Source organism: Odocoileus virginianus, unplaced genomic scaffold (genome assembly GCF_023699985.2).
Source record: "Odocoileus virginianus isolate 20LAN1187 ecotype Illinois unplaced genomic scaffold, Ovbor_1.2 Unplaced_Scaffold_14, whole genome shotgun sequence".
In the NCBI taxonomy this organism is placed as follows: Eukaryota; Metazoa; Chordata; class Mammalia; order Artiodactyla; family Cervidae; genus Odocoileus; species Odocoileus virginianus.
The window spans coordinates 1,176,651-1,203,840 of record NW_027224276.1 but is presented as its reverse complement, the minus strand read 5'-3'; the positions used below and the strand labels follow the sequence as shown (position 1 = coordinate 1,203,840).

Genomic DNA, 27,190 nt, shown 5'->3' with positions numbered 1-27,190 from the left:
GGTAGGCTGCGGTCCATGGGGTTGCTAAGAGTCAGACATGACTGAATGACTTCACTTTCACGCATTGGAGAAGAAAATGGCAACCCACTCCAGTGTTCTTGCCTGGAGAATCCCAGGGATGGGAGAGACTGGTGTGCTGACGTTTATGGGGTCGCACAGAGTCGGACACGACTGAAGTGACTTAGCAGCAGCAGCAGCATGTTTCCTGCTCTCATAAGTTCCCTTCCTTTAGTGTTCTTCCTGTGTGTGTGTGCGTGCACGTGTGTGTGTGCAAGCACTCAGTCATGTCCAACTGTGAGACTCCATGGACTGTAGCCTGCCAGGCTCCTCTGTCCATGGAATTTTCCAGGCAAGAATACTGGAGTGGGTTGCCATTTCCTACTTCAGGGAATCTTCCCACCCAGGGATTGAACCTGTATCTCTTGCATCTTCTACATTGGCAAGCAGATTCTTTATTACTGCCCCACCTGGAAAGCCCTTCTGTTAGTGTTACCCTGTTAGAACAGATCTACTGGTGACAAATTCTTTTAACTTTTTTTCATCTGAGAACATCTTTTTTTACACTTTGATTCTTGAAGGATATTTTTGTTGTATACACAATTTTGGGTTGACATGTATCATTTAGCATTTAAAAAATATTATACCACTTCTTTCTAGCTTCCATGGTTTGTAATAAGAAATCCATAGAAATTTGAATTATTGTTTTCCTGTATAAAATTCCTACATTGTTTTTCTCTAGTTGCCTTCAGAATTTTTCTTCTCTTTAATTTTCAGTAATTTTTCTGAAAATTGTTTGTTTCAGCAATTATTATTTATGTTGGCATGAGGTTCTTTGTGTTTATTTCTGTTTTGAGTTCACTGAGCTTCTTGGATATGTGGGTTTGCATCATTTGCCAAATTTAGCAAGTTATCAGCAAATAGTTCTTCAGATATTTTTTTCTTATCATACTCTTTTTTTTCTCTCCTTCTAAGACTGATGACACAAATTTTAGACTTTTTGCTCTTGTCCCGTAGGTCCCTTAGTTTCTGTGCATGTTTGAGTTTCGGTATTATTTCTCTGTTGTTTAAATTGAATTTTTTGTGGAGTGGGTGAACTGAGTGAATTAGGTGAGGGAAATTAAGAAGTACAAACTTGTAGTTACAATTAAATGAGTCATGGGGATGAAATATATAGTATGAAAAATATAGTCAATAAAAATGCAGTATCTTTTTGTGGTGACAAAGATGGTCAAAAGGTATAAATTTCCAGTTATAAGATAAATAAGTAGTAGGGATGTAATGTACAACATGATTAATATAATTAACACTGCTGTATGTTTCATATGAAAGTTATTAAGAGGGTAAATCTGTGTTCTTACCACAAGAAAAAGAAATTTTTTTCTTTTCTTTGTTATCTATATGAGATGCTAGATGTTCACTAAAGTTATTGTGGTAATTATTTCATGATGTATTCTAGTTCAGATCATTATGCTGTACACCTTAAACTTATACAGTGCTGTCTCCAATAAAACTGGGAAAAATTGAATTTTCTTTGGTCATCTCCCTTCTGTTACTGAGTTCATCCAAATATGTTTTATGGTGGGTGTTTTTTGTTGTTACTGTTTTTGTATATTTTTTGGTTCTAAAATTTCATGTATGTTCTTCTACTTCTTTGTTAAGATTTTCAGTTTTGTCATTGGGTTCAGTAGTTTTTGTGATTACCTATTTGAGCATTTTTATAATAGCTGCTTTAGAGTTTGTCAGACAATTCCAACATCTGGATTGTCCTTGATTTAGTATCTGTTGACTATCTTTTCCCACATGAGTTGAAATTGTGCTAATTCTGTATATGCAAAGTCATATTGAATTTTATCTTCAACATTTTGAATATTCTAGGACTCTGGTGTCTTAAAAATCCTTTGTAGAATTTTTGTTACCTTTTTTTTGTTAAATTTTTGTTATAGGAGGTAATTGACCCAGTTATTTTTACCTAATGTGTTCCAACCTATCTTCCACATTCTGTTCTAATGTCAGTTCATTGCATTGCCTCTGTGGTGCCCTTTGGACTTGTCCCACATGTGGGTCTCATAGTGGGTGTCAGCCTTCGGAAGCTGTCTGTTAGGTCAGTTTCATATCTTGGTATGCTGAATAGGATTGGATTCATGTGTGCACAGCTCAGTAGTAAACCCAGACATTCAAAAATAATTTTTTTTCAGTTCCTCCCTCCCTGCAATACCTCCACTACTTTCTGATTCCCAATGACTCCTTTGTTCCTCAGCCTCAAATTTGGGATTTTAGTTATTCTGCTCTCTTCTGCACGTCTACCACTGTGCATATGTTCAGGGCCAAGCTTTGGGAGATCAGAGGGAGTAGAAAAGCAACAGTGATTGTCTTCACTCTCATGGAACCTTTTTTTAAAATTTATTTTATTTTATTTTATTTTATTTATTTATTATTTGTTTGTTTGTTTGTTTATACAGTATTGTAGTGGTTTTTGCCATACATTGACATGAATCAGCCATGGATTTACATGTATTCCCCATCCCGATACCCCTCCCACCTCTCTCCCCACCCCATCCCTCTCATGGAAACTTAAGTCCAGTGAGCAGAAGGGAGGGTTTTGGCTTCCTTCAGAGTTTGGCTTCCATGAGTATCCAGGGACTCTGTCACCACAGGATTGCTTGGCAGTAGGGGATAGAGTACAGAGAAAAGAAGGAAAAAATGAGAGATTTACATACGTTATGAGAATGTAGGAAGTTCCCTTTCCGGTATCTCATTCCAAAAGTAGAGGATTTCCTCTGGAGATTTCTCTTTGCACACCCCAGTGCCCACCCACTTCTGGGTTAACCATGGATAACAGATAGGAGCAATTGGTAACCTCACTGCCATTTTAATGTTACTTTGAATTTTGGCCTTATTTCCTAGTTACCTGCTATTATTAACACTTCAGAATCCTCAGATTGCTGCTCCATGCATTCTGTCCAGCTTTGACTGAGAGATTATATATGTTAAGTCTGTCTAACCTACAGTATGTAGCTGCTGATATCACTGCTTGGTTTTCCCTTGCCAATTTTTATTTTTAAGCTGACCGTTATATCTGCATTGCTTAGCGTTGAGCCAGAGATTAATGAGAGGTTGCATTTAAACACCTCAGCCCAAAGAGATTCCACTTTCTGTTGATGGATCTGTTTGTTGAACCATAGCCTTGACTAGATGGATCTTTGTTGGAAAAGTAATGTCTCTGCTTTTTAATATGCTACCTAGGCTATGGTTTTTCCAGTGGTCAGGTATGGATGTGAGAGTTGATTTATAGAGAAGGCTGAGCGCTGAAGAATTGATGCTTTTGAACCGTGGTGTTCAAGAGACTCCTTGGACTGCAAGGAGATCCAACCAGTCCATCCGAAAGGAGATCAGTCCTGGGTGTTCATTGGAAGGACTGATGTTGAAGCTGAAACTCCAATACTTTGGCCACCTGATGTGAAGAGCTGACTCATTTGAAAAGACCCTGATGCTGGGAAAGATTAGAGGACAGGAGGAGAAGGGGATGACAAAGGATGAGATGGTTGGATGGCATCACTGACTCAATGGACATGGGTTTGGGTGGACTCTGGGAGTTGGTGATGGACAGGGAGGCCTGGTGTGCTGCCCTTCATGGGGTCTCAAAGAGTTGGACACAACTGAGCAACTGAACTGAACTGAACTAGGTTGGTCATAACTTTCCTTACAAGGAGTGTCTTTTAATTTCATGGCTGCAGTCATCATCTGCAGTGATTTTGGAGCCCCCCCAAAATAAAGTCTGCCACTGCTTACACTGTTTCCCCATCTATTTGCCATGAAGTGATGGGACCAGATGCCATGATCTTGGTTTTCTGAATGTTGAGCTTTAAGCCAACTTTTTCACTCTCCTCTTTCATTCTCGTCAAGAGGTTTTTTAGTTGTTCTTCACTTTCTGTCATAAGGGTGGTGTCATCTGCATATCTGAGGTTATTGATATTTCTCCTGGCAATCTTGATTCCAGCGTGTGCTTCATCCAGCCCAGCATTTCTCATGATGTACTCTGCATATAAGTTAAATAAGCAGGGTGACAATATACAGCCTTGATTTACTCCTTTTCCTATTTGGAACCAGTCTGTTGTTCCATGTCCAGTTCTAACTGTTGCTTCCTGACCTGCATAAAGATTTCTCAAAGGCAGGTCAGGTGGTCTAGCATTCCCATCTCTTTCAGAATTTTCCACAGTTTATTGTGATCCACACAGTCAAAGGCTTTGGCATAGTCAATAAAGCAGAAATAGATGTTTCTCAGGAACTCTCTTGCTTTTGCAATGATCCAGTGGGTGTTGGCAATTTGATCTCTGCTTCCTCTGCCTTTTCTGAAACCAGCTTGAACATCTGGAAGTTCACAGTTCACATATTGTTGAAGCCTGGCTTGGAGAATTTTGAGTGTTACTTTGCTACCATGTGAGATGAGTGCAATTGTGTGGTAGTCTGAGCATTCTTCGGCATTGTGTTTCTTTGGTTTTGGAATGAAAACTGACCTTTTCCAGTCCCCTGGCCACTGCTGAGTTTTCCAAATTTGCTGGCACACTGAGTGCAGCACTTTGACAGCATCATATTTTAGGATTTGAAAAAGCTCAACTGGAATTCCTTTACCTTCACTGGCTTTGTTCATAGTGATGCTTCCTAAGGCCCACTTGACTTCACATTCCAGGATGTCTGGCTCTAGGTGAGTGATCACACCTTTGTGATTATCTGGGTCATGAAGATCTTTTTGTACAGTTCTTCTGTGTATTCTTGCCACCTCTTCTTAATATCTTCTGCTTCTGTTAGGTCCCTACCATTTCTGTCCTTTATTGAGCCCATCTTTGCATGAAATGTTCCTTTGGTATCTAATTTTCTTGAAGAGATCTCTAGTCTTTCCCATTCTATTGTTTCCCTCTATTTCTTTGCATTGATCACTGAGGAAGACTTTCTTATCTCTCCTTGCTATTCTTTGGAACTCTGCATTCAAATGGGTATATTTTTCCTTTTCTCCTTTGCTTTTTGCTTCTCTTCTTTTCACAGCTATTTGTAAGGCCTCCTCAGACAGCCATTTTGCTTTTTGCATTTCTTTTTCTTGGGGATGGTCTTGCTCCCTGTCTCCTGTACAATGTCATGAACCTCCGTCCATAATTTATCAGGCACTCTGTCTATCAGATCTAGTCCCTTAAATCTATTTCTCATTTTCACTGTATAATCATAAGGTATTTGATTTAGGTCATACCTGAATGATCTAATGGTTTTCTCCACTTTCTTCAATTTAAGTCTGAATTTGGCAATAAGCAGTTCATGATCTGAGCCACAGTCAGCTCCTGGTCTTGTTTTTGCTGACTGTATAGAGTTTCTCCATCTTTGGCTGCAAAGAGTATAATCAATCTGATTTCGGTATTGGCCATCTGGTGATGTCCATGTGTAGAGTCTTCTCTTGTGTTGTTGGAAGAGGGTGTTTGCTATGACCAGTGCGTTCTCTTGGCAAAACTCTATTAGGCCTTTGCCCTGCTTCATTCTGTACTCTAAGGCCAAATTTGCCTGTTACTCCAGGTGTTTCTTGACTTCCTACTTTTGCATTCCAGTCCCCTATAATGAAAAATACATCTTTTTTGGGTGTTAGTTCTAAAAGGTCTTGTAGGTCTTCATAGAACCGTTCAACTTCAGCTTCTTCAGCGTTACTGGTCGGGGCATAGACTTGGATTACCATGATATTGAATGGTTGCCTTGGAAACGAACAGAGATCATTCTGTCATTTTTGAGATTGCATCCAAGTACTGCATTTCAAACCCTTTTGTTGACTATGATGTCTACTCCATTTCTTTGAAGGGATTCTTGCCCACAGTAGTGGATATAATTGTCATCCGAATTAAATTCACCCATTCCAGTCCATTTAAGTTCGCTGACTCCTAGAATGTCGACATTCACTCTTGCCATCTCCTGTTTGACCACTTCCAATTTGCCTTGATTCATGGACCTAACATTCCAGGTTCCTATGCAGTATTGCTCTTTATAGCATCGGACTTTGCTTCTATCACCAGTCACATCCACAACTGGGTTTTGTTTTTGCTTTGGTTCTATCCCTTCATTCTTTCTGAGTTATTTCTCCACTGATCTCCAGTAACATATTGGGCACCTACTGACCTGAGGAGTTCATCTTTCAGTGTCCTATCTTTTTGCCTTTTCATACTGTTCATGGGGTTCTCAAGGCAAGAACACTGAAGTGGTTTGCCATTCCCTTCTCCAGTGGACCACATTTTGTCAGAACTCTCCACCATGACCCATCCATCTTGGGTGGCCCTACATGGCATGGCTTAGTTTCATTGAGTTAGACAAGGCTGTGGTCCATGTGATCAGATTGGCTAGTTTTCTGTGATTGTGGTTTCAGTCTGTCTGCCCTCTGATGCCCTCTCTCAGCGCCTACTGTCTTACTGGGGTTTCTCTTACCTTGGACGTGGGGTATCTCCTCTCGGCCGCTGCTCCTGACCTTGGACATGGGGTATCTCCTCTCGGCCGCCACTCCTGACCTTGGACATCGGGTATCTCGTCTCGGCTGCTCCGGTGCCACACCACCGCCGCTGTGTTTGAATTGCTAGTCAAAAAGAGTTGATGCACAGTTAACAGGAGCAGCCCTGGGCAAAAACGCCACAGATTACATAGTCCTTAAAAGTTGAGTGGTGTTCATGTATAACACTTTTGATTTTGTTGCATGCCTTTGGCCAAATTCCAGATTGCTGAAATTGTTTTCGAGAGTTTTGTCCAGTTTTATTACTGCTTTTGAGGGAGAGAATTTGATAACCTCACTCTGTCATGCTGGAAGACAGAAATTATTTTTCATCAGGTAGAAATGATAGTATCTATTAAACTTTCATTAAAATAATTTATTTATTAAAATGTTTAGGTTAATTCCTAAGCATACCTAATATGAAAATATTATTTCCCTAAACAGAAGCTAAATTATTTTCATTTTCTCTTTAAGAATTTATTAAAGACAAGTTTGTAAATATAGAGTGTTTCACACATAGCTTCTAGTGGTTGTATTACTTCATGGACTATCACAGAACCAAGTGATTTCATATTTCTAGTTATAATATCTTTCCTTCAAAGCTTGCTGATGTTTCATATTTTCCCCGTTTGGCCATGATTAATGAACACATTTGTTGGCCTGAGCACAGCATTTTATAAGCTGTCAACAAGGAGTTAATAGGTGTTGCATGGTCAAATAGGAAATGTTGGAGTCAATCATATAAAAATCATTTTTCCTCTGTAGAACCTCTTAGATCCTTTAATTTGCTAATATGTATTGAGAATTTTCAAGAAATGAAATAAATGTACATTTCCTTGAACAGTTTTACCAGAGAACCCACTTTTCACAGAATACATTTTACGAAGCACTGCCTTAACATATGTACTAAGATCCATATCCATCTTTGTCTGTCCAGAATTATACCTATTTTGAGAAACATGAAGCGATGCATATTGCAGTGTAATGGTATTTACAATGTAGGTGTGTGGTTAACTTATAATATTGAATGTCAGCACTGTGCTAAAGTATGCTGAAAAGAGTTAATATAGTAGGTAGAAGACTGCTGTTTTTAGGAATGTCTGTTTCCAAGGTTGGACTTTGGCTGTTGTGTAGGAATTTGGTTTCCCTTTCTTCCCTGATAAGTATAGTTCACTTTACCTAGGTTGTTGGTACAAATTATGTGATTTATGCTGAATAAAGACTTTTTAGAGTCTGATATTCTGGTTCATGCTAGGCAAAAGGTGCTTATTTGACCTGAGTCTCAACAAAAACCTGAGTCTCTGTTGGTCTTCCCTGGCCAGATACTTACCCATATGTTGCTGTATTTTTTGTTGCTTAGAGAAAGAAGCATACTCAAGAATGCTCCCTCACCTGAGGAAGAGAGCATAACGAAGTCTGTGCATGATTTTCTCTAGATTCCTGTGCGTTTTTCCCTTGCTGATCTTATTTTGCATCCTTTTGCTCTAGTAAACTCATCTGTGAATACAACTATATGCTGAGTCCTGTAAAACCTTCTGTTGAATCACTGAATCTGTGAGTGGTCTTGGGAGCCCTGAAACATAATCACATTACCTAATCTCAATCCTCAAAACATCTCTCAACTAGTTAGAAGTAAGGCTGTCCTTACAGAGGAGACTAAAGTTAATGGGGTTGAGCAGATCTGACTCCGAAGCTTTGGTTCTTCACTGTTATATTGCATTGCCTCTCAATACCAGAAATTGTGTCTGCACTGGATTGAAAGGAAGAAACAGGAGATCATCTAAAGGCAATAGTGGTCTGAGACTGCTTCATTCAGGAAATAGGATTTGAGTTGGTGTTGAAAGGTAAATGGACTGGATTAAAATTGATGAAGTGGAGTGTGAAGAGTATTGTCCGTAGGTAGAACTGCATGATATAAAGAAATGCAAATCATAAACTCTTAAAGATTTATTTGGGAGAAAGAGAATATAACAGTTGAGTTAAATGGAGGGCTTTACATTAGAAGGTTTTTTCCCCACACTTTAAAAAAATTGCTGTAGTTTGATGTAAGATAATCTATCTAATCTAGCACTTTATTTTGTATTTAAGCTTAATGATATAATGTTTAAGGATAATAAATAAGATAATGTATGTTTGCATGCTCTGCAAAGATAATCATGACTACCAAGGACTTTGCCACCAAAACAAGTTGAAAACCCACTATTGTTGGTTCTAAGAAACTATTAAAGTTTGGGTTTGAGGGGTTTTCTTTGAGCAGAGGAATGAAATGCTGAAAACAGCATTTAACTGGTACTAATCTGATGGCATTGTGAACAGTGTTAGCTTGACCCAGGGAGTCAATCTATTTAAGATCACTGCCATCATAGCAGTTCATGTATGAGATAATTAAGAGTTTAGAGAATTATGGGAGTGAAAATAGATAAGAGATGTCGTATAGGATGAATTGCTCTGATGTGGCAATAAACTGGATATGTGTGTGTTTGTGGGGAGATTCAAAGGGTCTTAGTCTGAGTGGAGAAAATGTGGTATCTTTAACAGAAGTACACCATTTAGGCAAACTGTCACTAACACAATGATAGGTGTATTTACTTGAACAATTTATTGAAATTGAATTGGAGAAATACATTTGGGAGTTGGGTGTGAGGTTGGATTGAAGAAAGATCAAGATTTGAGGTAAAGAGATGGAAACATTTGCAGTTGGGTGATTACTGGAACTACCTGAATGTAGGAATTAACTTGGGGAAAAAACAAAAAAGAACACTAAGGACTAAACTCTGACTTTACTCATTTCATCAATAAGAAATCAATATTAAAAGAGCACTTTTGAAGTTAACAAGTTATGTTACTATCATAAAACACATTTGAAGTGTATTTCTTTTAATGTGCATTGGTTGGGTAATTTCTGGTTTGTGAACTTTAATATGATATGAATAACTTTTAAATGAAATCAATCAATAAATGTTCCTTCCATGTGTAAAACATAGTTAGGCACTGAACAACATTTAGTAAGGTATATAGAAGTAGAAATACAGTGTTGTATATATGAAACATATAATGTTGTAGATCAATGTTTCCTCAATAAAAATAAATAAATAAATATGTCCTCCACTTGTTGGCAATTGTACCATTAGTGTAGCAGTCATCACTGGCCACCAGTTGAGTGCTCAAGATCACTCGTTCCACCAGATTTGTACACAAGAAAAATCCTGACACTGGGTTTTCCATTAGTACAGAAATGTTCGTAAATGAATGACATTCAAACTTAGCTCTTTGTAACATGTTTTTTTTAATAGAAACTAAAGGGGAATGAGCACAGAAATAATACTTCAGATTAGCTGTGTGGGCAGAAATGCTGGCACTTGATAACATGTGTAGAAGATTATGGTATATGTATAGAATATATATATATGTATAGACTATTATGATATGAATAGAATGATAATATGTATATGTTTCTGGCTGTTGTCTCCTTTTTATTCCTACCTGCTGACATTTTTCCAGGGTAAGAACACAATCTATAAAAGGCTTCAGCTCCAAAGTCTTCCCCAATATTGTTGTGCTATTTGTTTGCTCACTTGAGTTGGCAGAGAATCAGATGAATGTGCAGAGGGAAAACAGGAAAAAATGATACTTTTACTATAGGCTGACTTGTATGTTCTTGGGTTTTAAAACTTAGAAAAGTAGGAATTCCAACAAGATGGGTACATCGTTTTAGTACACCATGGTTGCCCAACATTAGTAAATTAATTTTGTGAAACTGTTTTGAATATGAGAATATGTTCGTTCCACTTATTTCATTAAGCTCTTTTTAAGCAATTTTCACTAATATGTTTGCATTTAGTTTTTTATTAACAAAAGTCCATACTTTAATTTCCTTAGTTTTTACATAAATTATTTTTCTGTTCTAGGATCCCATCCAGGATACCACCTGATATTTACTTATGTCTCTAAGCTCCTCTTGGTCTGTCCTCAGACTCCATTGCTTTTTTGTTTGTTTGCTTTTAAATTTTACTGAAGTGTAGTTGATCTGATTTACAATGCTGTGTTAATTGGAGAAGGAAATGGCAACCCACTCCAGTGTTCTTGCCTGGAGAATCCCAGGGACAGAGGAGCCTGGTGGGCTGCCGTCTATGGGGTCGCACGGAGTCGGACACGACTGAAGCAACTTAGCAGCAGCAGCAGCAGCTGTGTTAATTTCTTCTCTACAGCAAAGTGACTCAGCTATACATACATAAATACATATATATATAGAGAGTTTTTCATATTCTTTTCCATTATGGTTTGTCACAGGATATTGAATATAGTTCCCTGTGTCCATTTAATTTTTAATATCCTTGAATCTAAGCCTTCAGTAGCTCAGCAGTCATAGAGAATGATAGACTATGTATAAACAATCATTTAGATTATTATGTCCCTCCTTATTAAAGAATTTTCTTATCCTTTTCCCATGGGAAAAGGCATGGGGTTGGCATGGTATAATGGAAAGCACATTGACAAAACAATGAGGATACTTGGTTCTAACCCCAGCATATAACCTCAGCTGTTTACCCTCTGGATTCTAGTCTTCCCATCCCCAAAATAGAATGATAACCTGCTGAACCTATATCATGGCCCTGGCCCTGTTATGAGTTTCAAAGAATATAAAAGTACTTTGAAACTGTTAATATGGAGGTTCTTGCCTTATCTCTTACATTTTAAATAGTTTTTCACAATTAAAAAAAGTAACATAACAATTGTACAAGATTTTGTCACTTATGTATTTAATTAAATCCCTGGAAGTGTTATTGTGCTTAAATTTCACTACTGCATTTCCTAAAACTCATTTTAGACCCACTTTGTAAGTTTTGACTCGTAAATCAGTCAGAGGAATTTTATGAATCTTTTTTATGAGAATGATTTAGTTAGCTTGTGTTAGAGTACTAAATTAAAGACTTACTATGATGTTCAGATTAGGAGACTTCTTCATTGATGGAGACATCTATATTTGATTTCTTTCATCTATTTGTACATCTTGCGCTCTAGAACTCATGAGACTAACAAACCATCTGCCTCCTTGTTTCTGCTATTCTAGATATAAACAAAAATATTGTTTTAAAAAAATAGATGAGATTCTAGTTTTCTGAAAAATTTGAAAGTCAGTATGGTATATTGAAAAAAGAGAGAGTTCTCATTTAGACTTTAGAGTTCCAGGCCTGGCTCTGCTGGTAACTAATTGCAAGCTCTCAGGCATGTCAATTTATTTTTTCTAGGCCACATTTCCCCATTATAAAACAAATGGTGGTTTGGATTAGAATTCTAAGATTCTTTCTACTTTTTAACATTCTGATTGTTTTTTAACTCTTCTAAGTATCTATTTGAGGAAACTGATGAAAAGATTATAGAGTTGATACTGATGTTTTTGAGATACTGTTTATTATAGTTGACTTATACCTAAGGTGACCATATAATTTGCCACCCAAACAAGAGAAAACTTTTGAGAGTGAAGGGCATACTGTTAGTAGTAACACCAGGACAACAGCTTTAAACCAGAACTGTCCCAGATAAATTAGAATACCTGGTTACCCTATCTATACCCAATAGGTAGTTCTGCATTATCAGCCACAAAAGAGTATTTGTTTATGTTTTAATTCCTTTTCATGGTTTCTCTGTTTATTTTCTTCTTATAGGTCCACTGTGTGTGGAAAGTAGTGCAGCATCATTCCAGCAATCTTCAGTTAGTAAAAAAGGAATGTTCACAGATGATTTACACAAATTGGTGGATGACTGGACAAAGGAAACAGTAGGAAATTCGCTTATTAAGCCAAGTTTAAACCAACTTAAACAGAGTCAACAGAAACTAGAAACAGACAACTGGAACAAAGCATATGAAGTAAGTAGTTTATACCTGACTCTATTTATGAGAACTAAAACCATTAAAAATTGATTCACATAGGTCTATGGTTATAATTACCATGAGAGAGTGGCGTGACTTGACAGTATAGAGACTTTTATCCTTGTCTAGATTCATTATGTATTCAAGCAAATTATCTTTTAGGGCAGAGGCCCACAGACTTTTTCTGGGAAGGAGCCAGTTAGTAAATATTTTCAAGCCATAGGGTTGTAGCTACTCAATGCTGCAAAAACAGCCATAGACAGTATATAAACAAGTAGGCATGACTTTGTTCCAATAAAACTTGATTTGCAAAAAGAGTTGGCAGGCTGTAGATTGCTGACCCTTGTTTTAGGCTATTATACCTGGAAGAAAAAACATCAAGGATCAAAAAAGAAAGCATCTGGTGTAAGGGTTAATTCAGTTTTTGTGGTATAAGAAGTTTGGATTTCGAGGAAAAGCTATCTTATGTTAGTGGTAGATCAATATTCTCAGAGCCAATAAATTATTTTATGTATTCAATATGAAAAAGAATTTTAAAGATCTTTAATTATTATAATAAATGTCTTAAGTTTATGGATGAGATGTCTGGTTAATTGCATCTGGTCTTAGGTGTACATGGCAATTGAAGTGTAGAAAGATGTCCAAAATGCATTCTGGAGTGGAAAGAAGATAGGATCACAGAATAGTATATATAGTATTTAGGTAAAATTATATATATTAGATACATGTATATATGCACATGGGCTTCCCAGGTGGCACTAGTGGTAAAGAACCCACCTGCCAATGCAGGAGACGTAAGAGATGTGGGTTTGATCCCTGGGTTGGGAAGATCCCCTGGAGGAGGGCATGGCAACCCACTCCAGTATTCTTGCCTGGAGAATCCCATGGACAGGCACACCTGGTGGGCTACGGTCCACAGTGTCAGAAAGAGTCAGACACGACTGAAGCGACTTAGCCTAGCCTAGCCTATAGATGCATATAAATAGGAAAAGCCCTTAAAATATCCTGGATGGTGGAATTTGGATCTTATTTTACTTTGTTGTTTTCTCTGCGTGAATTTTTAAAATATCATTTTTTTTCAAAATGAGTAAATCTATTAAAATGTGAATCAGGGCTTCGAATCTGAACCCATATAATTGAAAGAGATATATCTGAGTCTGTGTGTGTCTGTGTCTGTTATGTTTGTGTACACATATGTGTGTGTATATATAGTCATTGCATTTAGTTTGGTAAAGAGTCTGAAAATACATCTAGAGTTAATATTGAATAAAAATTTTCAAAAGCCTAGATTTTCCAAACTAGTAAACAGTATATCTGCTTGAAGGCTCTCTGTATTTATATTATTCCTGGCATGGATTTGTACACAGATAGTATCACCATTGTAAAAATTGGAAGCCATTAGAGGCAGATTTCAAGGCATAAATGTGTTTGTGCTGCCAGTGAAAGTTGCTCTGAGCATTATGTGAATGGAAGTCTTTGTTGCTGAGTTGAAGAGTGGTTTGTTGCAGTTATAATGAGGGATTCTTGGAGGAAGAGTGCATAGGAAATGGAGTATGAATAAAAGTGGTAAATGTTCTTAATACAGACTTGGTTCCAGGTCAGCTCAGTCATTTACTAGTTGTATGACTTTGGACAAGTCATTTGTGCCTCAGTTTCCATGCCTTTAAAACAGGGATACTACTTTCTGCTCTGCAGGATTGTTGTGAGGATTAACATCTATAAAGTGCCTAGCACATACTAGTATCCTGTATGTGGTAACTATTTTTGTATTTTTAAGTTCAGTTGATCTTTATGTGGAGAGCCTGTCTCACTATCTAATGATCTTGCATGTTACTGTTGTGTAGCCTTAGAAAACTGTCACAGTTATGTGCCAGGTCCTTTACTATGTGCCAAGCCCTCTGCTAGGCACTGGGTTTGATTAGTAAGAACAAGTGTATGTTCCTTATTCTCATGGGACTTATATGCTGGTGGGAAAGTTAGATATGAACAGACTTGTATAAAAAAATATAAAATTGCAGCTGTAATAAGGACTACAAAAGAGAGATATAAGATATCATACAGTAAGGGAAATTTGACCTAGTAAAGGGAAGTCAATGAAAGCATTCCTGAGAAAGTGATGATTAAGCAGAGATCTGAAAGGTAAATGTTAACTAGGTGAAAAGGGGAGGGAATATGATTCTAAGCAGGAAGAACAGTATATGCAAAGCCCCGTATGGGGAAACAGAGACTGAAAGGACTGAAAGCAGACCCATTTGGCTGAATTGAAGAGAGCAGAGAGGAGTTGGTGCACAGTGAATCTAAGGAGGTCTATAGGGTCTTAAAAGTAGTGATGATAAGGATCTTTGTCTTTAAGAAAGATAGATAGCCACTGAAGCCCTAGGGTTGACGTGATCAGATTTGCTTTTTGAAAAGATCAGTCTGACTTGAAGCAAGAAGAAAGATTATTGAAGATAAGCTTGGTAGACCAATCAAGAATTCGTCATAGTAGGCCTGATAAAGAGAAGTTGAACTTTTTAACTATTTTATTTTTTTAAAAAAGAGAGATAAGCTGAGATGAAAAGAAATGAACAGATTCCAAAAAATGTTTAAGAGATAAAATGGACCAGATGGAGGTGTCAAGGGTAGGTTTCTGGCTGGTATAACTGGCTATCATTCCAGTGTACCAATCATCAAGAAGGGGAACATGAGCAGGCAGTGTGCTTTGGTAGTAGAAAAATCATACATTTGATTGTGGTTATTTGAATCTGAGATGCCTTTTAAATATCCAAGAGAAAATTAAGTATAACAAGTCATCTCCAATTCAGTCTTTGTTCAAAATAAAAATCACATTGGTATTGTTTGTAAAATAATAGTGTGTGTTATAGAAGTTAATCAATGCAGAAAAGTACAAAATTTTAAAATTCCACCACTCAGAAATGATTGTCACTAACTTTAGATAAATATCATTTCAGATATCTTTGTATGTCTATATATGGATACACAGAAATAGCTTTACAAACATGTGATCATACTATATGAGCTATTTTAAAACCAGAAGTATTTAATTTTACTTTAACAACAAAAACACTGATATGAAAATGGGATTGCTGGACTTTAAATAAGAGTTCTTTTTTCCCCTCAGGAGATTTTGTCATTCATTCTTGAGTCAAGCAAGAAAACCTTTATCCTTAATTAAACTTGAAACTTTAGTTGAAAGGGTTTTAACTTGACCATCAATTTAAAAGAACTAAGAATTTGGGACTGATACCAAGCTCTCCCTTAAGGAAGAATTATTTACTTTTATTTAGACATATTATTCTCATGTGCATATGATTTCAGTAATCTCTATGTGTGTGCTCAGTTGACTTTAGTAATCTCTATACATACACATAATCATAATATAATAGGAATCAATCAGGAATATATTTTCTCAGAACTGTCAAAAACATAATTGTCTTGAGTTTAAATTTCCCCAAATATAACAGAAATATCAGACTTCAAATAGTGAGTAGTAGGAGGTAGGGAGGTGACATTTATTGAGCACCTACTATATGCCAGGCTGTTTCCCCTATGCCACACCAAATTATGATCCTCTGTCTTCAGAGAATTATGTAGTAAGATGAACTATTACTGTCTGTGGCCCTGAATGAAAGAATGTCTGGGACTGGCAGAAGGAAGTAAAAATAGAAGAGTAGTGCTCGTATGAGGAAAGGAGACATTGAACTGTGAACAGAAATTTACCAGGGGCCTTGGAGTTATCTGGAACTGTGTTTAAATCCTTACCTTACTGTTAATTTGCTAAGTGGTGATGGGCATTATTAATTTTTAGCTTCTGTTTCCTCATCTAAAAATGCTTGTCTTGCAGGGCAGTTATGAAGATGAAATGAAATAGGTATATAACTATGAGCACACAGAAAGTTATTCCCAAAATGGTAGATGCTCAGAATAATAATGAGAGAGTAGTAGTAAGACAAAAAAGAATAGGAATATAGAGTAAAAGCATCTATCAAATAAACTGATCTTTTGTTTTTGTTTTTATTTTTGTTAGAATACTCCATCTACTATGGGCTACACACCAACATGGATTTCTTCTCTGTCCCAAATCCGTGGAGCTGTCCCAACCTCCTTGCCACAAGGACTGTCACTTCCTTCATTTCCTGGGCCATTATCATCATATGGAATACCCCATGTTTGTCAGTATAATGCTGTGGTGGGGCCAGGGTATCCAGTACAGTGGGTAGGAATTTCAGGAGCACCACAACAGTCTCTAGTAATTCCTAACCAACCTGGGGGACCGTTCCAACCAGGGATGAATTTGCAGGCATTTCCAGCTTCAGCAGTGCAGAATCCGTCCACAATCCCTCCTGGTCCCAAGTAAATCAGAGTAGATAATGAAGAAAAGGGAGTTTTTTTCAGAATTATTTTCAGGATACCTAAGGTATTAAACTTTCTTCTTCTTGGGTTCTGCCATATTTTCCTTCATTTTGAGTTTACTTTCCACTATTATTTTTTGTTCCAGTGTAGTATTTGATATAGCTCATCACCTGTAGAACTGTGCAGTTTGTATATAGAACACTGCACATAGAAATGTTTTTTCACTTCAAATCCTATCCTCTTTGATACTTGATTTTTTAAAAAATACCGTTCAGAATGCTTTAATATGCTCAGCTTGAGCATTATCATTTCCAGGACACTTTCCATGCATTGCTGAGAAGCCCTCATTTTTTAAAATTGCAGTTCTCTGCAGCTAGATGATACTTTTCTTTTTTTTTTTTTTTTGATACTTTTCTTTAAAAGGTATAAGAACTATTTAAATTTATATTCCCCAAACATAGACAAAGTGAGACTCTCCAGCAGGGTCTTATGAGATTCTTCATGTTGTTTATCTTAGGTTTATCTTTCAGAGAAGGCAGGGTAACTTGCTGCAGGAAATGTTTTGGTGTATAAAATTAGAATAACTGTCAACCAATATAAAACATGAGCCCTTTTTAATGTGATTTTCTTCCCGTCATCACAGCAGTAGGAGTGAAGCCTTGTTTTAGGTGAGGCGGAGAAGAAGGAAAAAACAGAACTGTAACAGTTCCTTGATTCTGCAGATAATGTAGCTGCTTTAGGATTTCCATAGTAATTCAAAGCAGCTATCTCTTTGTTTCTCATGTGCACACTACATTGTATTTGAGCATGAGAGGCATTGGTTTGGCTTGCATTCTTCTGCAAGGGATATACTGCAGCTGATATGAATCTCATTTGGGGGGAATCTTTGTATTCCTAACAAAGACTATTCAAGTTACACCTCTATTAATCCATTCTTCTGAAGAGAAATTTACTTGATACAGTAGGTTTTGAGACTTACACATGAAACACTGGCTTTACAGGGTTCTAAGAGATGAGGGGTATACACTGTCCTGCAGTAGATAGTAGACCCTCGAAGGATACTATTTAAGTTGCCCTTAACTTTTTTTTTTGGGGGGGGGATTACCTTTTTTTTAGTTGTTATAGTTTTCTTGTTAGTATCTGTAGCATCTTAGATGATTTTAGATCTTAGATGATTTTGGCAGCCTCTTTAGAATCTGAGAGAGATCACTGTCAAGTTGCACTTTACTGGGTTTTATCCAGTTTTAGGAGGAGAGGAGGCAATGTCAGAATATACGTTTTTGGTTTTCAAGAAAGTTAACTAATATTCTTAAAAGTCTGGTCACAAAGTTACCTAATGCTTGATCAATCTGTGAAACCCAAATATTGAATTCTAAAACAGTGTTTATCAACTACCACATATAAACATGTTTAAAATACTTTTTACTCTGAAGATTTCAAAGTCATTTCTAGGACACACTTACCTAATAATGAGTTCTATTGGTCAACATTCCAAATGATCACCCAACATTTCTGTTGACAGATTTTCCTCCATATTCCTCTAAAAATCTTACCCCATGATCTTGCCAGGTAATGAGGAAAACTTAATGGGTGTACTTTTTTTTTTTGCACACTCTACTTTGTGACATTCAACACCCTTTTTCCAAAAAAAAAGTGTCTTCTGTTGCTTACCTGAGGATCACACTCAGCATCATGAAGATTCTGTCACTATCATTTTGGGGCATCCAGGACAGCATTTTGAGAACTGCTGTTGATAAGAGTCACAGCTTCTTTTTATAAAACATACTCTGGTTTGGATGAGTCTTTCTAAATCTTATGTACAGATTCTTCAAATTTCTTCTACAGTATTATTTGCAAGTTGAAATGGTTTTAGGACATTAGTGTAATGCAAATTCTCGCATTGCAGTTTTCCATGTGTACAAAAAACAATGTGCCTAAAATCTGTAATTCTTTCAAACTGCTTGTGTTTCATTAGTAGAGTCAGCTTTGTGTGATTACATTGAGACTTACAATTTATAAGCTGAAAATACTGCAGGTTTTATGATCCTTTTTGGAGTTACAATCCTTTAATAGTGTACCCCAGGATGAAAAAAGCTCCATGGATGACATTTATTAATGGCTGCTCTATATCATATGTCCCACATTTTGCCACCACCTCTGTTTTATGTACAATTCATCATTATTTTGCCTGCAGACTTTTGCAGTGCCTTGTAATATTTAGAATCTTTTCAGATTTTTTGCTGGAAAGAAAAGTAGTCTTCTAAAGTTTGAAGATGGTGAATAGTGTACTGCTGTCTCCATGCTGACTGCAGTAGTTGGGTTAACATATATGTTATGTATACATTATGTATATGTAACGTGTGTAAGTTTAAAAATACAGAAAAAAGTGAGTGTGCAGAAATGAAGAAAACAGTGTTATTCACATCACTGTGGGTTTTTAAGTTATTTTTTCCCATTACTTAAATGTTTGACTCAGATTATAGTCACTTTGACTGTAAATATTAGCTAGTTTTCTATCTAGGGGTTTTGCATTATTTCATAATTTTGATAAATCATGATAGTGCTGTTTTCATCCTTGCTGAGGTACTTTTCCTACCCAGAAATAATTAACTCTTGAGGTAAAGCTCAGACATTCCCTTCTTACTTAACAAAGAGCCTACTATAAAGAAGGGCCTTCTTCCCATTTCCAACACACACCAAAACCTGTCCTTTCCATTTTCCTTCTTGTAGAAGAAAAAGGATTACACTAAACAATCCTGCTTGTAAAGCTTTCTTGAGGGTAGTCAGTATGTCCAACCATCACATTTACTTCTCAAAGTGCAAGTCTGATGAATAGTACTGTATCTCCATATGTGGCAATGTGAGCATTTCATCATGAAGTACCTGCTGCTATGTTTGTGAAGTTGGGTGTAACATCATAAGAATATGAAACCAGTATTGGTGTAAATCTAATGAAAATAACCCTATGTATTTGTACCAGTCTTGAATCTCTATTTAAGGCAATTTGCTGTAGTTAACAAATATCCACTTCATTTTTCATCTTTTCTTGCCAGTTTTATATCCAGCATGAATTCCAATGGTTTGACAGCAAAATTATCTGTGAAAGTTTAAAAGGCACTTTTCTGCTGCGATTTTTGGATTGAGTGTGGAGTGTTATGTATAATATGATGGGCTATATCATTTTAGAACCCCATATTTAATCCCAATCCAATTACAATTATTTATCTACCTCTTTCAAAGCTGTTTTGGGGTACACATGAAAACACTGCCTGTGAAACTTGTTTTTTTGCCTTGATTCTAAGTATTCTTTCAGGTTATAAATCTGGCCTGCCTTCTTGTCCCAGTGCTGTGAGTTTGAAATGAGAGGGACCATCACTCTGCCACCAATCTATGTTTTAAGTGATGAGAGCCACGTGCTTCTGAAATAAGCTTTGGGGATGTAGGGATGGAGAACAGAGAAATAAATCCAGCTGGTGGCAATATAGGACTTAGTGGTAGAAGTTAGCTGTAAACAAACAAATGGTAAGAAAGTACCTAAATTAGACAGTCCAGTGCCTGTAACTTCGCATCTTTTATTAGAGATGCATTTCTTGTCTGTGTGCCTAAAGGGCTATGGGTTGAAATTGCTTTAACTATCACAATGAGATATTTGATAAATCTTAGAGCAGTGGCCTGTCATTCAGCATACTAGCATACAACTAAGTATTTGTAGTGATATTTTATTACCTTAAAATGGCTGTATGCTTTTAATTGAATTGTAGTTAATTGTAACTGTTCATCCAATCTCTAACATTTATCAGAGGCATTGACTTTCCCCTTTGCTGTCTTCTCTGAGTGATGAAAATGATGCATTCCTTTTTCCCCCCAGAAAACTGAGCAAATGTTTGTAAACCACAAGTTGTTTCCCTTGTTTACTGTGTGTAACACTAAAGCACATTTAATGTTAGTACTAATATTGTATTTCTGGCTTCATCTACAAGTACATTCCTGAAGTATCCTTGCCATCAGTTTGGGATTCAGTTATTTAATCTTCTGTTTGGTTTAGAATATTGAGATATCTGAGGTGTTGTGCAGGCCATTATTTCTAGAATAGATTGTTCATTTTTCATCCTGGATGAAAGTTTGATGAAAGTAGTTTCCTGGGGACTTGTTTTTTCCCCTTTTATTTAAAAGATGACCCAATCAGGGAATGGAGCATAGAAAAGGTCATTGATTTGTTTAAGTGTAATTTCTGAGATTGAAATAAAAATCCCACAAGTAGTTCAGACTATAAAATGGTGACACTCAAACTTGGTAAAATCCTTCGAAGTGAAATTAGTATGAAATGTTTCTGAAATGCTTTCAGGTCACCATGGAAATAGTCTTTGTATGTGAAGGATGAACACAAACATTGGTCAGAAACCTTGACAGCCAACATAGGCATAGGCCTGGGATAGTAACTAGGTTACACTGAAGGTATTTTCAACTGAGATAGCTGGAAGATTATATAAACCAACAGCTCCCATTCTGGAAGATTTTTTTTTTATTAAAAAAACCTCAAGCAAAAAGGCTAAAAGTCAAGCAAGAAGGGAAGAGAGAAACTGGGCTCTTGAGAAAGAAAACAGTGTCATTGAAAAATAAAATTCCTAAATTCATGCTTGTCATCCTTCCCATTTTTGTTTTTAAGTTGCATTTCTTCTCCATTGTAAGATTTCAGATTGAAGTTTGTGGTCCAAAACATACCCTCAGCAGAAATAGTGATTGATTGGAAAGTGCAGTTGTTCAAGGTCTGTCATGCTCAATCACTTAAAGCTGTAATTTGTTTGATATGAATATTAAGCATGTAGACCTAGTACAGCATGGGAGCCACTCAGGAAGTTTATGCAATTAATAAACTTTCATGCATAATTTACTATAAAGTATGCAGAATTTTAGCCACTTCTCTACACTTAACCTTTAGTTGTATATGTCAACTCTCCTTTCTTAATTGGGGAATGTAGCATTATATGGAATGTTGTTAAAACTAATTTTAATCCTTCTTGACATTAACTTTTATTATTTTTTTTTATAAACCTAAGCGATCTGCCTTTAAGCAGTTGTCTAGATTTTGGTTCTTTGAAACTGTGATTTTTATTTCATTTGTACCCAACCATTGTTAAGTATTTTGTTTCCTGGAAATTTTGTTTTGAAACAGAAAATAAAGGCTGTGTTAAAATGAGTATATTATCTTATTAAAATACTGTCATAGTCACTGCAATCACCTGGCTTAAGCTGGTTCTTCATTTACGAAATCTAACTTAACAGATTTTAAAACTTTAATCCTGTAGTTATATTGGCTGGACAAACTAACCAACCTGTATGTTACCTCTTGATTTATAGCTCCAACAAATTTTGGAGTTGGACCTATTCCCCTGATTTGTCAATGAGCCATAATTGTAACAGTCACTATGATTTACTGAATACCTAACTGTGTTAGTCAGGCTTGTGATATTTTTTAATTCACAAAACAATCCTATAAGCAAGATCTGTTACTGTCTCAACAGAGAAAATTTGAAGGTCAGAGAGATTATATAATTTACCAAGGCACAATAGCTAGTAAATGATGAAGCCTGGATGCAAACCCAGGTCTGACTCCAAAGGTCATGGGAAAAACCCCAGGCCATGCAGGAGACCCTGGTTCGATCCCTGGGTTGGGAAGATTCCTGGAGAAGGGAATGGCTACCCACTCCAGTATTCTTGCCTGGAGAATTCCATGGACAGAGGAGCCTGGTGGGCTATAGTCCATAGGGCTGTGAAGAGTCAGATATGAATGAGTGATTAATACTTTGACTTTCATACTGACTCTCAGATATACTGTAATAGCAATCAAAATACATTTAGACTAACTTTTCAACTAATCATTATGATTAGTATATATTCTCTTCATATATCTTTCTTGTTTTTATTTATTTTAATTTTGGCTGTACTAGATCTTCATTGCTGTGTTCGGGCTTTCTCTAGCAGTGGTGTGTAGGGGCTACTCTCTAGCTGTGGTACACGGACTTAGTTGCTCTGTGGCATGTGGAATCTTCCTGGACCAGGGATCGAACCTGTGTCCCCTGTATTGGCAGGTGGATTCTTATCCACTGCGCCACCAGGAAAGTCCTTCATATGTCTTACATGAGGTTATATCCAGTGCTTGTTTTATAATTTCAGGATTAGACGTATATGTTTATGATACAAGCAATGATTCAAAATGTGCTCTTTGCACAAACTTATGCTGGGGTATTTCCATTTGTACTGATAGTGTTTATGGTCCACTTTCAGGGAAAAAAAAGTGCATTTGGAAATCTCTCTTGCACATCTTTCATTTACCACACTACAGTGACTTGGGAAACTGTCAAATGAGGTCAGATCCCTTGTTCATTTGATAATTTAGGTAGAAGACTCATATATATATTTATGCAAATAGCCCTGGAGGCAGAATAAGGGGTCTATCAGAAATATTCAAGATTAGATGAAGATTCTTAAAATGTTTTAAAAAATCTATTACCTTGATTTAATGATTCAGTGACTCCAAGGTATTCTCTCTTAGGTGATCCCTAAAGGGAAGATCTGGAGAAAGGAAATGGCAACCCACTCCAGTATTCTTGCTTGGGAAATCCCATGGACAGAGGAGCATGGCAGGCTACAGTCCATGGGGTCACAAAAGAGTCAGACACAACTTAGCAACTAAACAACAACAAAGGGAGGATACACAGTGGAACAAGCACAGGTTTTTTGATCTACAGACCTCTGAAACTTCTGTTTTCTCATTTGTAAAATGAAGTGGTTTTGACTATTAAATGAGATATGTCCCAAATTTGCTAAGTGTGCTTATTGTTAGACAACGCTAGTGACTTTCACAACAAACTTGCACTTGGGAAATCAGGCTGGTTTAGAAATGGGCCCTGGTTTGGATTATAGTTAATACAGATGCCTTTTGGAGTCCAGCAGACCTGGATTTGTATTCTAGCTTTGTGAACTTACGAAAAATACTTAACTTATTAGCTTCAATTTCCTTATCTGTAAAAATACCTCAGTGGTGGTATTTTGAGACTAAGTAAAAAAAAAAAACATAAAGGCCTTAGCACTGTGCCTGGTTTGCTCAAATAACAGTAACAACTCCTGAAGGGACCTTACATATCACTAAAGAGAAGAGGAAACAGTCATAAAGATGTAACAAAGCTGAACCCAATCTGCAAATCAACAGCAAGTCTGCTGGGGAAAGACTGAGTATTGGCTGCAATGATAGATGATGTAAAGTGAGTTTCAGAGATGAAAATATTTAAGTTGGATGATAAAACACCATAAAACCCATTTAAAATGTGCCATCATTAATGAGCATTATATAAAAGAATGAGATGACATAATTAAGTCTGTGACTAAAGAATTTAGGAGGAGCTCAAGTTGTAGGAGTTGAGGAAATTGAGAAGGTGGGTCTTAAGACAGGAGCTCAAGACAGAAATGAAATACAGCATAGATGATAGTCTGAATAGGAAGAAGACTTTGGGATAAATAGATGAAGACTAGCTCACATGCATGTTACAAATGAGGAAGTAGACTCAGGAATTTAACCAGTATTTGTAAGATTTCTCCATTCCAGCTCAGAGGTTCTTATCTCTGTTTGCATATTAAAGTCACCCAGGGAGGTATTTTTAAAAATTAGTGCCTTAGCTGCACAACAAAGAGAATATACTTAACACTACTCAACTGCATGGCAAAAACCACTACAATATTGTGAAGTAATTAGTCTCCAATTAAGAGAAATAAATTAATTTATTAAAAAATGGTTAAGATGGTAAATTTTGTGTTATATATATTTTACCACAATGTAAAATAAAAATAGTGTCTGGGCCCCATCCCTCTAATTAGTATTGTTTTAAAAAGCTCCCCAGATAATATATTAATATCATATTAACCTAACTAGGGTTGAGAACCACAGTCATTGTTTTCTTTACTAATCAAATGACCTCCCTGCTATTATTGCTGGTTTAAGAAACAGAAGCAATATAGCAGCCTCATTAGACCTTCTAATGAATTATTTCCTATTACCATTATAAGCTTACGGCCTCTCAAACAGCCCCCACAGATTTGGGCAATAAAGAAAGCTAAGTGGGGCCTTAACAGAAACTAAACAGCTAGTTAATTACTTAGATGGAAGACAAGATTTAATACAATGTGAACTCTTCATGCAACCTCTTTATGCTTCTCTCTACCTTTCACTTTAATAATTAAGATTTGTTAGGTGCTTACTGTGCCAAACACTTTAATATATCATTTAATCTTCACAAGCTTCTGAGCTCCTTGACTGTCTTGAGAACTCTTTACTCCCAGCCTAATGTTATTCCTGGCACATAGTGGGCTTCCCTTGTGGCTCAGATGGTAAAGAATCTGCCTACAGTGTGGGAGACCCAGGTTCAATCCCTGGGTCGGGAAGATCCCCTGGAGAAGGAAATGGCAACCCACTCCAGTATTCTTGCCTGGAGAATTCCATGGACAGAAGAGCCTGGTGAGCTACAGTCCAGGGGTCACAAAGAGTCAGACATGACTGAGCGACTAACACCAACTTAACCAAAGCATTATTCCTGGCACATAGTAGGTACCAAATAAATCTGATGAAAACTTAATGAGTCTATGTTTCACAGATACATTAAGGGCTCAAAAGGTTAAATAACTTGTTATGTAGCAGGTAAGGGGTTGAACAGGTTTTGGAGCCCAGATCTCGGCTCCAAAGCACACACTTTAACCACTGTTCTGTAACATTCACTGTCCCTTTCTACTTTCAAGGCTTTGGCCTCTGTTTACTCTACCCTCTGTATGCCCTATGTTTAGTATAAAGTTTCTCTTGTGATATATATGTTTCGTGTTTTTAAGTAACAGAAACCCAATTTGAACAAGCTTAAACAAAAAGAGGAATTTATTATAAAGTTGGTGGTAGTATCTCACAAAACACAAGGATAATAAAGATGGCCCTTAAGAACAAATAAATCAGATGCTGAAATGCAGCCAGGAGTTTTCATCTTTCCTCCTCCAGCTCAATCCCAAATTCTCGGGGAAAGTACATAAACAATGGCTCCTGATGCAACCATGGGAGTAAGGTAGAGAAAAGGGTAGCAAAGGGGCATAGGGGAGACAAAATAGATGTTTACATACAGTCCTCCTTTTGACTGCCCCATAAACACATATGCCATTTCCCCCATATCTACAATTCCAAAATGCCCACACCTCACAATCTATGGACAACTGCCAGTCACATGCAGCTACTGCATCCAGAGCAACAACATGGCATGGACATGCCCCTTCCTCATCTAGTTCAGTGCAATCTAAATGTGGATCTTACAACCTCTTTATAACTTGACTGCCACCAATAGATCTGCTGCTACTGCTAAGTCACTTCAGTCGTGTCCGACTCTGTGCAACCCCATCCCTGGGATTCTCCAGGCAAGAACACTGGAGTGGGTTGCCATTTCCTTCTCCAATGCATAAAAGTGAAAAGTGAAAGTGAAGTCGCTCAGTCATGTCCAACTCTTCGCAACCCCATGGACTGCAGCCTACCAGGCTCCTCCATCCATGGGATTTTCCAGGCAAGAGTACTGGAGTGGGGTGCCATTGCCTTCTCCAACCAATAGATCTAACATGCAATAATAGAGAAATATTTAGATTAACTACAAAGTTTCCTTTCAGGAAAGCAAAGGGGCACACCTTTATCCAGTCACTGGTCCAAGTATACACCATTTCCACCTAAATAGGAAGGAAGGAAGAAAACAAATTATAGGTATAGAAAAACTTACGAGAGTCAGTTATATGGATGCTCCTTCTTGCTTTACCAGTCTGTACTTGGGCCTTGGGCTTGCTCTAGAAGAGCAGTGATTCTCAAACTTAAGAGTACATTAGAATCATCTGGAGAACTAGTGCAACCTGCAAAAACACAACACAAACACTCCATTCAAACACCTGCACTAAAGAGACCAGACCAAACTTGGCTTCTAGCCTTCTAAGTCTCTCAGTTCAGTTCAGTTCAGTCACTCTTTGTGACCTCATGGACTGCAGCACACCAGGCTTCCCTGTCCATCACCAAATCCCGGAGTTTGCTCAAACTCATGTCCATTGAGTCAGTAATGCCATCCAACCATCTCATCCTCTGTTGTCCCCTTCTCCTCCTGCCTTCAATCTTTCCCAGCATCAGGGTCTTTTCCAATGAGTCAGTTCTTCACATCAGGTGGCCAAAGTATTGGAGTTTCAGCTTCAGCATCAGTCCTTCCAATGAATATTCAGGACTGATTTCCTTTAGGATTGACTGGTTTGATCTCCTTGCAGTCCAAGGGACTCTCAAGAGTCTTCTCCAACACCACAGTTCAAAGCATCAGTTCTTCAGTGCTCAGCTTTCTTTATGGTCCAACTCTCACATCCATACATGACTACTGGAAAAACCATAGCCTTGACTAGACAGACCTTTG

At 37.2% G+C, this 27,190-nt stretch overlaps 1 protein-coding gene and 1 long non-coding RNA gene across 6 annotated transcripts in view; one reads left to right on the top strand and one right to left on the bottom strand.

Annotated features, from left to right (window-relative positions):
- Nucleotides 1-21,969, top strand: part of WNK3 (WNK lysine deficient protein kinase 3) — a 186,412-nt gene extending 164,443 nt beyond the window's left edge. For all 3 annotated transcript variants that reach the window (XM_070462813.1, XM_070462812.1, XM_070462814.1), the window contains exons 22-23: nucleotides 12,175-12,377; nucleotides 16,408-21,969. In XM_070462813.1, coding sequence (XP_070318914.1) covers nucleotides 12,175-12,377; nucleotides 16,408-16,737 — 533 coding nt within the window. In that variant the 3' untranslated portion in view covers nucleotides 16,738-21,969. The remainder of the gene's footprint in view (nucleotides 1-12,174; nucleotides 12,378-16,407) is intronic.
- Nucleotides 2,389-27,190, bottom strand: part of LOC139033520 (uncharacterized) — a 29,980-nt gene continuing 5,178 nt past the window's right edge. For 2 of the 3 annotated variants that reach the window (XR_011486073.1, XR_011486072.1), the window contains exons 2-4: nucleotides 26,525-26,651; nucleotides 6,451-6,595; nucleotides 2,389-2,659 (exon numbers count right to left, since the gene is read on the bottom strand). This is a non-coding gene — a long non-coding RNA (uncharacterized lncRNA). Of the gene's footprint in view, nucleotides 2,660-6,450; nucleotides 6,596-23,244; nucleotides 23,768-26,524; nucleotides 26,652-27,190 lie in introns of those variants that run through there. The other variant, XR_011486074.1, reaches the window with a different exon arrangement.